This window comes from Pristis pectinata, chromosome 19, assembly GCF_009764475.1.
Source record: "Pristis pectinata isolate sPriPec2 chromosome 19, sPriPec2.1.pri, whole genome shotgun sequence".
Classification (NCBI taxonomy): domain Eukaryota; kingdom Metazoa; phylum Chordata; class Chondrichthyes; order Rhinopristiformes; family Pristidae; genus Pristis; species Pristis pectinata.
Window position 1 is genome coordinate 12,895,710 of NC_067423.1, and position 12,551 is coordinate 12,908,260.

General features: G+C 38.1%; 2 protein-coding genes across 2 annotated transcripts in view; one reads left to right on the plus strand and one right to left on the minus strand.

Moving 5' to 3' along the window:
* Nucleotides 1-8,372, minus strand: part of chchd3a (coiled-coil-helix-coiled-coil-helix domain containing 3a) — a 234,943-nt gene extending 226,571 nt beyond the window's left edge. The window contains exons 1-2 of the mRNA XM_052034229.1: nucleotides 8,143-8,372; nucleotides 2,701-2,821 (exon numbers count right to left, since the gene is read on the minus strand). Of these exons, the coding sequence (XP_051890189.1) occupies nucleotides 2,701-2,821; nucleotides 8,143-8,223 (202 nt within the window). The 5' untranslated portion in view covers nucleotides 8,224-8,372. The remainder of the gene's footprint in view (nucleotides 1-2,700; nucleotides 2,822-8,142) is intronic.
* A 208-nt stretch (nucleotides 8,373-8,580) lies between these two features.
* Nucleotides 8,581-12,551, plus strand: part of exoc4 (exocyst complex component 4) — a 374,968-nt gene continuing 370,997 nt past the window's right edge. The window contains 1 exon segment of the mRNA XM_052034230.1: nucleotides 8,581-8,852. Coding sequence (XP_051890190.1) covers nucleotides 8,773-8,852 — 80 coding nt within the window. The 5' untranslated portion in view covers nucleotides 8,581-8,772.

Here is a 12,551-nt window from a genome sequence, read left to right on the forward strand (position 1 = left end):
TGTCACTTACTTAAAGAAAATGCAGTGCAAAGAAGATACTTGACCAAACTGCGGTTCTACCAAAAACACACACAAAAGCCAAAACTTGTATCTAAATTATGCAAGCCTTTTCTATAAGTATTTTGCAAGTATTTCCCCGGAATCATTTTCCAAGAACTATCAGATCACTCCCAAGTACATTATTAACACCACGTACTAACATATTTTATGTGCAACTTCAAAGTACAGAATAAGGTAATTACATTGTCTGTTTAATTTCACAGGGCAACAACGTGCTGCAGGCACCATGGTACAGTTAATTTTCTGGATCACCCACATGGCAGTTGATGCGTTTACTTGGATCTAGATGATTGCAGTGCACATTACTAAGAAACTCCTATTCTTTTTCCCCACTATAAATATGTTATATGTGATAATAAGTGATGGAGAATAAAATAGATGCATGAGATAATTCAGCTTCCGTCTGTCAATATGTATTGACAATATACAATTTCAAGTATGGAAAAATTATTTTGTATATATGCACAAATTCAGCCACAGGTGTTGAATGGTAATTAAAAACAAAGCACTAAAATGGAAGTGATTAAATGAAAACAACCTCAAGGAGGACTCAAAAGATATTAAGCCAAAACAGCTTGTATAATTTCACATATTTTCTGCAGCCTTCCAAAAAAAGAGAAAATTTTTAAACCATTCATAAATATAGCTGTACCTGACCTTAGCTGTCCTGTTTGCAATTCATATTTGAAACTGCATTAAATTCGAGATCTGAGGATTATGATATTAATAAGAAAATGATGTATTGGAATAACGTTTGCAACTTCTTTGCAAATCCATCTAATGAAATATGCTCCAGAGTCTTAATCATACAAAAAAGAACACATGTAGCAGCTGAATTGATTTTTTCCAAGGTCCAGTCTAAAATCAGTCCAGCACCCTTGCTTTCTTGTGAGAATTATATTGTTTTATCATGTTTTATATTGTTTTAATGCAAAACCTCTAAGGTTAGTGTTCTCATCCATTCGATTTCCTTTCTTAGTGAGTCCATTTTTGTCAAAACACAAGCAATGCATTTTAAAACTAAAAACAAATGAATTCTGATTCAAAGGACATGCATTCAAGACATTTTACAAAAGTAGCTTAAACAATACTGACAACTGCTGTTTTTATCCTCTGGGCTAAACACGTCTGCTTAATTTTACAATATTTATGAATAATACTCAGTACTAGAGGAGATACTTTATCTTGAAGATATAAAGCTACTGAACTTTCTAATGTATTTCCATGAATCTCAAATCCATTAAATTTTCCAAGTGAACATCATGACATTTTACTAAGACGTACAAAGACTTTCTTCTCACTATTGACAACCATGAGGGAAAAAAAAATCTTTTGTCATGGGATTGAATTAAAGCCAAAGTGAACTTAAACTACATTCGTACTCAATGGGTTTTTCGCAAGATGAGAAATGGTGCCCCTGCTAAATCTGGACTTCACTACGTCCCTGTTATTCAATTCATCTTTCTTTGAACTTACCCTGTCGGAAAAGTACCTTAAATACTGCAATAAGAGAAGGCTGTTTCATACGTCACCTCTCAGCTTATTATAATAGGCCTTTCCCAGCCGAGAACTTTAACACCTAATCATTTTTGACCATCCCAAAAGCTGTATCAAATCCTTAGCACCCCTACCAATGGCCCTGTTTGACTCATCAGAATTACAACAGCAAGGTAATGCAGAAAAAAAGTGCAAAAAGGATAAGAGTTTATTACTTAAATACATTGATGGAACGTGAAAAAATTGTAATACTACTATGCTTGGGTATGAGAAATCAGAGGTAGTGTGTGAGAGCAGATGCTATATGGATACAGTACAAAAATGAATAACTTACTTTTTCCACACAAGGAGGCCATTCAACCCACTGGGTCCATGCTGGCTCCCAGCAAAGCAACTTCATCAGTCTTTTTCCCCTCCTTTTATTTTCCTGCAGCCCTCCAACTCATTCTCTCTCAAATTCCCTTCAAATCCCTTTTAATTCCTTTGCCACTTATTTACATAAGGAATAATTTACATTAGTTAATTAACCTATCATATCTTCGAGACGAAAGAGGAAAATGTAGTGCCAGTGGAAACCCAAGCAGTTATTGTCTCATAATCCTTTATGGGCAACATGTACATAAGCAAATGAGTGACAAATAGATTCCTTCACATACCAACTTTTACACTCTATAAGTCTTCCTCCAGCAATTTCCCACCCTTGGGTTTGTAGGTTCTCCAACCATTTCTCCTCTCCCTAATTCCCTTTCTTGGTGAAAACAACCTCCAACTGTACCTCATGTTTTGCTGATGCATCCACTCTACTTTCAGAAACCAAATCCAGATCATGCTCACATCACAATCTGCAACCTACCTGCAGTTCCAAATTTCCAGCATATTTTGCTTTTGCAGCATTTTTATCTCAACGGCTATTATCCACTCCCCAATTTCTTTCCCTTTCCCTCCTGATATCTTCTTTTCAACCACTTTCTAAACCTGTATTATACATTCACAAATTCTGTTTTACAATTTTTTTGCTGCAGATTTAATCAAGTATGTAACATATCTCCATGATAAAATAATAGATGGCAGTTTAAGTGAATCATGAACTTTAAACTGAACAGCACAAATGGACTGACTTTAAATAAAACAGCTGCAAAATACCTATTGGTTGGACTGGAGAAGGCGGAGAAGTTCCACTTGAAGGTTGTTCTGGAGGAGACGGTTGTGACTTTTCGGCAGATGGAGAAGTATCCCGCATACGGTTGATGACACTATCAGAAAGCTGTTTAGATAAAATAATGGAACACTGTCAATTTCCCAACTGAGGACCAATGTTATCTTGGATATTCTTCGAGTATTGATAAAATAAAGAGGTTAAATCTTTCAAGCACAAACCATACTTCTTGAAACTTAAGCAGTGCACACTATACTTACATTTCCAGAAGATTTACTTCATCTTTGGATAGCTTAATAATTTCAGCAGCAGAGAACTCATTTCATATCATGCACATGATCTATGAAGTGTGGAAATATTCTTCACATCTCTACACTTCACATGTCTTAATATAAAATTTTAAAGAAAATTCAGGTTTTCAGCATGTGATAAATATCTTCACTTACGAGGCTGGCTTTATCACTTTCGAATTTTACAGGCAGCCTCCTTTACAGAAATACAAAATGCATAATATTTCACTGATAGCTTTGTGTTAGGACATTACTCATGCTGCAGAAGCTCGTCCATGGCTAGACATAAAATACAAAATTTTTAGGAAGCAAATCGAGGTTAACTTACTGAAATTCCAGCAGAGATACACACACTTATTACCAAGCTTAAAGTTAAGAAGAAAAATTGGTAGGTACTACAAAACTCTTCTCATCACAACATAGGAGAAATGTTCTCAGAACCATAATTTTTATGACAGGATTAGTTCTTGAAAATTGTTTTCTTCAAAGAATAACTTATGTATAATACTGTTTAAAATGTTAGTTTAAAAAAAATTGAAATTAAAGCTTACGTGGAGAACTACAGATTGCCATCAAATAATTTTAGCTGCAACATTTAAAGTCTTTCAGATAAAATTTGCAGAAGTTGGCTACATTAATCTTGTTTATATCTTTTGCACATGAAAGGCTTCAGAATTCTTTACTCATCCATCATATACCTTCTGACATTAAGGAAGTTCAGAAAAACAGAGAGGGAGAATTGCATGACGTCATGCTAAGGTGGCTTAACGCATGGCTGTCAATGAGGAAGCATCTACCAAAGCATGCAATACAAAATTATCTATTATAAACAAATAAAACATGATGATTCAAGTCGTCGGGAGTGCAATATTTCAATACATGTTTATCATTTGTTTGCAATCTAGTGCCACTGGACAAAATCATGAGATCACTGTTTTACATTTGTCAGCTCAAATATTTTTGCAGGCATTTAAAAAAATCATAGTGTAATGATGATAATAACAAGATTGGGGCAGCTAACTTTTAAAAGCTGGAACTGGGATCCTTAGGACAGTGTCAGTCTTTGCAATAGCTCTTCCATTAAATAAGTATGCTATCAAGATTTCTTTTCATCCCAATATTGCAAGCTTTCCCATTTAACATTTGTTTTAATATGGAAGCTACAGTAATTGGCATTTCAATTTGTCTTTCAAATTTTGACAACTTTTCACTCTCTTGTTAAAAGCTCAAAAAAAAGGCTTGTACTATACTTGCATTTCTCCGATTTCCCAAGTTCTGCATGTTAAAAAGCATTCACCACTTACTTTGTAAACTTCTATAATCTTGCTAACACTTTGAGGTCATCAGCAAACTTTTCGTGTGTAGCTTTACCCAAGTTATTATTATAAATGTGAAACAGTAAAGAACCGAACACTGAGACATCCACAATGCTAAACTAAAAACGCTTTCCTTTATGTCACTTTTTTTTTGCTTTTTGCCCTAGACACATTGGAATTTAAATTAATTTTCATATTCACTTTGTAAACTTGGGAATCTGTGGCAGATAAATCCCTGCACTATTTAAAAACAGACAGTGCTGAAAATGCTCAATAGGTCAGGCAGCATTTGGTAAACTCTTCTGAAGGGTCTTCAAACTGAAACATTAATTCTGTTTCTCCCACCACAGATCCTGTCTAATCTGCTCAGTGTTCCAAGAATCTTCTATTTTTAGTTCAGTTCCAGCAAATGCAATATTTTGATTTTCACCATTCTAGTTTTAACTTGACAATGAAAGTACTCAGTTTTGTTTACATTTTCTTCTCCGTACTTTTCCCTCACATTTAACTGTCTCCACTTGGTTATTTTTGTTCAAACTCCTACTTCACATTAGATGAACGTTTGTGAATAATTCCTGTATTTTTAAATTAAAAAGGATCGCCATTCCTTACTGAAGCTCAATCACTTTGAATCTAGTAATAAGAACTTAAGGAATGGATGCCTTAATAGATAATACAGCCTCTCAGGGCTGTACTACTCTTCGATAAGATAACAGCTGATCCTGCATCTCAAATTCATTTTGAGACTCAAATACCAAATCTTCCAAAACCCTTAATGATGACAGATGCAACTCACTCCTGAATATACCAAATGACTGAACATCCACATTACTAAGGTGGAGGCTGTTACAAGTCAGGTTGCTATTTGGTGAATGTCCCTTTAAGGCACCTGGACAGTAGAGTCGTAGTGTGTGTGTGGTGTCATCAAGACAGCAAGATAACAACGTGCTGGCTGTTCTGCTCTGTGGATCGAAGTGAGTCAGGGAGGGGGGAAGAGGGAGGGGGGGAGGAGGGAGGGGGAGACTGACTGACTGTCACCGTAATGACGGATGAAGAACAATAGCTGTGTCTGTCACTACAATCCATGTATGGATTTTTGGAGCAAACAAGTGGGGTCCACTTTGTCGTTAACCTGTAGTGGGAAACAGGTATTTCTGTGGGCGGCCACGTATCGAATGCCTTCAGGGTGGCAGATACTTTGGAAGAAAGCCATGGAGATCATTGGAGACTGAGGTGTCGTATGGGTTCCATCGTGGAACATGTGGATTTCGTAATTTCTCTCTACATTTTCTCTTCAGTCAACGGTGGTTTTGCAAAAGCCTTTGCTCACGTTTCACCTGATGACTTGCTGAACTGAACTTTGGGAACTATTCCTGGACATGGAGTTTGGGAATTTGCCACACACACACACACTTTGAATTTAGTCTTGGGGATTATGTTTGATATCTAATGTTTTACTTTCCTTATTATTACAAGTAGTTATTAATAAAATAGTTTTTAACACTTGTACATGGCTCAGTGTGTTTCTATTGTTGCTGGTACATAACAAGACCTTCAAAGCTTCCTAACTCTGCTTAGTTTTTTTTAAAATCTCAGTTCCCAAATCTTACCCATGGTCCTAGTCTGAGACTCCTTTGTGACTGGCAACAGCTTCTGAGCAGCTATCCCATCAAACCTTCTCAGCATCTTGCATAATGAAATGACCTCTGCTCCTCTAAACTTCAGTGACTAGAAGCCAAACTTTCTCATTACCACTCATTGTAAAACTTCCCTATCTCATGAGTTAATTTCATGATTTTGCACTTCACTAATTGAGAGTCACAGAGTCATACATCACGGGAAAAGGCCCTTCAGCCCACTGAGTCCATACCAACGATCACGGGCCCATTTATATTAATACAACACCAAACCCATTTTACTCACATAAACTCCCCCCAGATTCTAGCACTCACTTGCACACTAGGGGCAATTTATAGTGGCCAATTAACCTGCCAACCTACATGTATTTGGGATATGAGAGGCAAATGCAATTTTTGCTTTTGGATGGTTAGCTTCCAACCACTAAAATTATTCTGTTTTTCTATTCTTCCTCCCAAGTGTATTACTTCACATTTTCCCCCCACAATATGCTCCATCTGCCACCTTTTGTGCTCTCATTTAACTTCTATTTCCTCAGAGCTCACTTTCGCCCTCACTCTGCAGCAAGCAACCTTGGCTATATTATAGTGTCTTTACATCAGTGATTCTTACAATTTATCATTAGTCGAGGGTCTGTGGATATCCTCATGGCACCCCAGAAGACGCAGTCTACCTATCTTTGTTGTTGATCACTTCATGCCAGCCTTAACTCACTTAAGAACTGGGAACATGTTTTCTCCCTTTCTCAGCATTTTCTATATTTATTTCAAATTTGCAACATTTGCAGTTTTTTTTGATTCTCACAAAAACAGCATACCAGACATCCATTTGAAGTAACAAACTAGATTATGGGCTTAAGTACTTGCAGTGGTATTTAAACCCGTGAACTTCTTACTCAGAAAGAACTCAAACTCGTTGTGCCTCATTTAAAAGAGCACTTGGACAGGATCATGGATAGGAAAGGGTTGGAGGGATGCGAACCAGGTATAGGCAAATGGGACAAGCTCGGGAAGGCAGCTTGAGCCATAGGGCCTGTTTCTGTGTTGTACAACCTATGACAGTGGGCAAGAAACAAAGAAATAGGAACCCTTGAAAGCTATTTGGTCTTCACCATCCATCAATCAAGGCTGATCTTTGTTCTCAATGCAATTTTCCTGTACTATCTCCATATCCCTCGATTTCCTTATTGTCCAGAAATCCATCAATCTGATTTGAATGAACACAATGACTGAATTACCACTGACCTCCAGGTTAGAGAATTCCAAAGATAAGATATCTTTGTTAGTCACATGTATATCGAAGCACACAGTGAAATGCATCATTTGCGTAGTGTTTTGGGGGCAGCCTGCAAGTGTTGCCATGCTTCTGACGCCAATATAGCATGCCCACAACTTCCTAACCCATACACCTTTGGAAGGTGGGAGGAGACCAGAGCACCCGGAGGAAACCCACGCAGACATGAGGAGAACGTACAAACTCCTTACAGACAGTGGCCGGAATTGAAACTGGGTCGCTCACGCTGTAAAGCGTTACGCTAACCATTACATTACCGTGCCTGCCTATTCACCACCTTCTCAATCATGTACACTTACTGTGAATAAATAACTGCTATATTTTCAATGATTCAACTATAAGTACCATTTTTATTAAAAAGTGCTAATTGGTTGTACAGCACTTCACATTATCCCAAGATTATGATTAATCTAATATGCAAATGTATTTACTTTTCAGATCCCCTTTTAGTTTCTGAACATGAGGACAATTAAAAGCACATCACCAAAGTATTTAATCTGTTGATGTATGAACATGACTTAATCAAAAACAGATTTAAGTGAAATATTACCAAAGCTTCATTCTCCAAAAAGAACTCCAATAACACTGTAACAACTTTTTTTAATCAGAGCATGAGAATTCCAGATTAATTTCCTTTATTGGTCTAACAACCAAGTTTATAAAGAAATGTATTTCAAGAAACAATGCAACACAAAAAGTTTATACTCTTGAAATAAATCCAAATAAAAACTTTTAATTAAAAACTTCACATAACAGCAAAAGCTAAACAAGTTTCAAGTTTTATAAGACTTAAGGTCAGAGTGTTCGTTAATACAGATAACTGTGACACTTGTTAACTGAATGAAGGTGACAAGGCTTTCATGATGAAAGTCTGTCACCGTGACTCACTCACCCTAATGCCCTTCACCACTGTGATCTGATCATTCTCATCTGCTTCAAAAGAAACGCGTTTGGTGCTCCCACTACTTCCCATCTTGTCAGAATTAAACAAAAACAAACATAAATCAAAAACAGAAACTAATTATCTCTGCCAGAACTTCCAGGGACCTGAGGATTATTAATTCGGGAAAAAGAAATCCAGTCACAGGCCGTCACCCATCCACTCCATCACGCCTCTCACCAAGCCAACCAACAATAAAGCCAGCCCCGATTTGTCAGTTGTCGGGTTGGTAAATTCACACACGATTGAAGCAAACTATTGATTGGGTGATGGGATGGAATAACCCTATGCCAATGTGCTCTGCGAATTTGTTTTGTCAGCCTGCTTTAAATAAAGTTACGTTCGTTGTCATCTCGGGGAATTATGGGAATTGTAGTTCTTGGTGTTTTATATAAAGAACGGTTCAGTTGAACCACCAACCTCCTTGCAAGTTTGAATATTCCCTTCATTGTCTGCCTGCGTTCAGCACACGCCCGCTCCTTGCTGTGAGGTGATCGTCAATGTCTCTGTAACGGACGCAGGCCCTCGGCGGCTGCTCCAACTGTCGGCCAGGGCGCGGGGAGGGCCGGGGGACTGGGGAAAATGGCGAGTGACAGCGGGAAGTACAGGGCTGCAATCAGCAAAAGTAAAGATCCCTCTGGTCTACTTATCTCGGTGATACGGTAAGTACTGGGGGTGGGGGCTTGGGGAGGGGGAGGATGTAATTTTGCATTTCTACACTGGGAAAGCCTTTCTTTTTTTTCTGGAAATTACCTTCATTTTCTCAGTTGTTTTGCTGTCACTTAACAGGATGTGTCCAGTCTGTAGAGAAACACTGGGCAAAGGAGGAAATCCTCCACAATGAGTTCTCACACTTGCCTGATGCCAACAAGAGCTTATGTTTTTTTTATAACTTTCACAGATTTTGCATTTTACTTTTATTTGGGTTTAACAGACCTAAAAGGGCCTAACGGAGGTGCAGTGAAAAACTTGTCTTGCATACTGATCGTACAGGTCAATTCATTACACAGTGTAGTTACACTGGGTTAGTGCAGAGTGCATTGATGTCGTACAGATAAAAACAATAACAGTACAGAGTAAAGTGTCAGGGACAGAGTAAAGTGTCAGGTAGATGGATAGGAAAGGTTTAGAGGGATATGGGCCAAACGTGGGCAAATGGGACTAGCTTAGATGGGCATCTTAGTTGGCATCGACTAGTTGGGCCTGTTTCTGTGCTGTATGACTCTATGCTTAATCTATACACAATGACATTATTTAATGCAAAGGATCTTTAAAGGTTCTTTGCATTAAGGTATTTTCATTGTAAGTAGATTAAATATATTGTTAGACACAAATAAAATTTGGCTTTTAAGTCTAGGAAATACAGCACAAAATCTCGAGTGATGTTTTGGCTTTAAATTTATTGTTCATCCCTTCAGAGGTGCATGCTCAAAAGTGGATTTAAAAGATCATGTGGCATTCCTTCAGAGAAAGGCAGGGGAGTTCTCCTTGGTGTCCTGTCAATTGAATGGTTGAAATCTGCCTTCAGCTTTTCAAAAAACAATGGTGACCATGTGGTATTTCTAACATTGCTAACAGCAACAACTCACAATTAGCTGTAAATAATAACAGTATTTATATAGAGCCTTAACCAGCATAGTCTCCTAATGGATTTCACAGGTGTGGTATCAAACAAAATTTAACATTGATCTACATACGATGAAAGTAAGGCAGCTGACCAAGTGCTTGGCCATTGAGATGTTTAAGGAATGACCAAAAGGAGGAAAAAGAGGGTGATGAGGGCCTTGGTAGCTAAAAAAAAAAAGGGCACTAGTGATGAAAATGGCCACAGGAGCCAAGGTCACTTGCAGCACAAGCAAGGCAGTCGTTTAGACTGATTCTTTGTTCCTTTCACCATTGGGTTCATTTACCTGAAGGTGCTAGGAATATAGTTCTGACAAGCTAGGACATGCATGAAGTTCTGTGTGGATTGTATAGGCAAGGTTAAGGACCAAATGATGTATGGATAACGGCACTCTTTATGGTGGGAAAGTACCTGGTCATCAGCTGCAAGGTGCTCTCAGTGTTGTACTTGCTGCCAATGTGGCTCGTACATCAGAACTCTGCTGCAGTAATCCTCAAAAACTTTTTTGTTTAATCTGGAGCTCAAAGTGAAATAAGTTTTCAGAGCCATGACCTATCAACCTCTCGAAAAATAGGGAGGAATGTACCAAATGTGGCTCTCTCTCAGATGGCTGCCTTTGTGTGTGACTGCATCAAGTTCTTTATCATTCTTGGATATGTGAACATTTTGTGATTCTATCTTTCCCCAGTGTTGTGAAGGATGAGTATGGCCATGTTACCTCAGAACATTCCTTTTAGTTAGATCATTACACAGCTCCTTTCCATCACAACTCTTAATCCAGAACACCTTTAATCACAAATGGATTGGCCAGTGGTCTGCACAAATGTCATCAGAACCTCACGAGAAAATGAGATGGTGGATCCTGTGGCACTCTTTCAAAGAACTTCCCAAGCAAACTGCCAGAGTCACTTAGCAGAATGTCACATTATCAAAGTTTTCAACAAGTAGCATGACTTCATTTGGATTGTAGTGTGTGAGGCCTGAGCCATTAGGTGTTTCATGTATGTTTGGAATATTGATCACAATGGCATTTTGAGAGCTGTACTGGAAATGACTGTTGTCTGTCCCATTCCAGAATGTGCTTTATCGGGAAAATCTAGGAAGAGGTGCAGAGGTATATGTCAAAATTTGCCCCGACTAACTATATTATGCAGAACTTTGTCCTGTACAAGCTGTTCCTTAGACGGTACATTGAAATAAATATCAAATGCCACAAGGAAGCTATCAATGCAGTGAAAGGTGGTTCTCCCAAAACTCCTGTTATTTTGAGACAGTTCAGCCAGGAGAAACATCATAATTGCATCTACCTTTTCAAAACCCATAAGAATTCTGTCTGATTCAATGAGGTCTCCTTTCATTCTTCTAAACTACAGAAAGTAGAGCCTTTGATGGTGAGCTCCATCTACATTTTTAAAAATACATTTTTTCTCAACAGCCCCTGATGACTTTTGCCCAATGCATTGAATCTGTACTCCCTGGTCTCTGTACTTTTTTGCAAAAGAAACAGCTTGTCAGCATTGACCTCTAGACACATCATGATTGTGCACAGTTGTACACATATGCTGTCAAGCTTCTTGGCTCTGAGTATTATTACCAGAGCTCTCCAGTCTAACCTTGCAGTTACATTCCCACATCCGTGGAACCATTGTACTAAATCTCTTCTGCATGCTCTCTCTGAACTTCATGTTCTTCCAGAAATGGAAGCCATGCTTCAGGTGCAGTTAATCTGTGTTTTAAAGATTCAACTTAATTTTCCTGCTTTTGTCCTCTATGCTTTTATTTATGAAGCCCAGGATTCTATATTGTTTACTGGTCTAGCCATTTTCCAAGATTTTTGCTCATAAACAGCAAAATCTCTTTTTTTTGCTACACACCCAGTGGAACTGTACCATTTAGTTTTGTCTCCTTCTCATTCTTTCTGCTAAAACCTATCACTTCACATTTCTTACCAAATTTCATCTGCCACTTGCCGGCAGAATCTGCCAGCCTACTTATGTAATTTAGCATTCTGTTACAATAATCTTCATTGTTTACCACACCTCCAAGCATGATTTTGTCTAAAAAAAATTTGAAATTTTGATGAGCACTCCCATATCTCATTGATGTACATAGGGAAGAATTATATTTTTATACGGACTGAGTTAAAATGTAAAATTTGAAATTCACAATGCAGAAGCAATGAGACCCTGATGCAAGTGTGAACAAAGTTAATTTGAGCAAGGATCTGGTTCAAACCATCAAACAGACAGTTTCAGAGAAGATTATACAGAGACTCTAACACAAAATTTCCATGTGCGTTAATTCATGGGTTGGGGGTGGGACTTGTGTTTGGGATTGGTTGCTAACCAAAGGAAGGACTTCTTATCTGTAGGGAAGTCAAGGGTAATGTGTTACAGGCATAAAATTGTAGCTGAGGCCAAAATTATATAGGCATGATCTTGTTGAATAGTGGTGCTGGCTTAAGAGCCCTTTGCCCTGATCACGCTCCTGTTTTCTGCATTCTTATCTTAAAGAGCCTTCTCAATTTCATGATATATCCAGACTAGTGAACAGTGTCTCGAAATAATGGGCACCCATTAAAGGTGGGATTAGTTTGGATTCCCATTTACCACTAGTGCAAGTAAGATGGGCCAAATTGCCTCCAGTACCATAAATCTTTTTGTGAATTCACTGTGTTTCAATGTACATGTGACCAATAAAGATATCTTAACAAGGTGTGCCAAGTTCTCAATTGTGT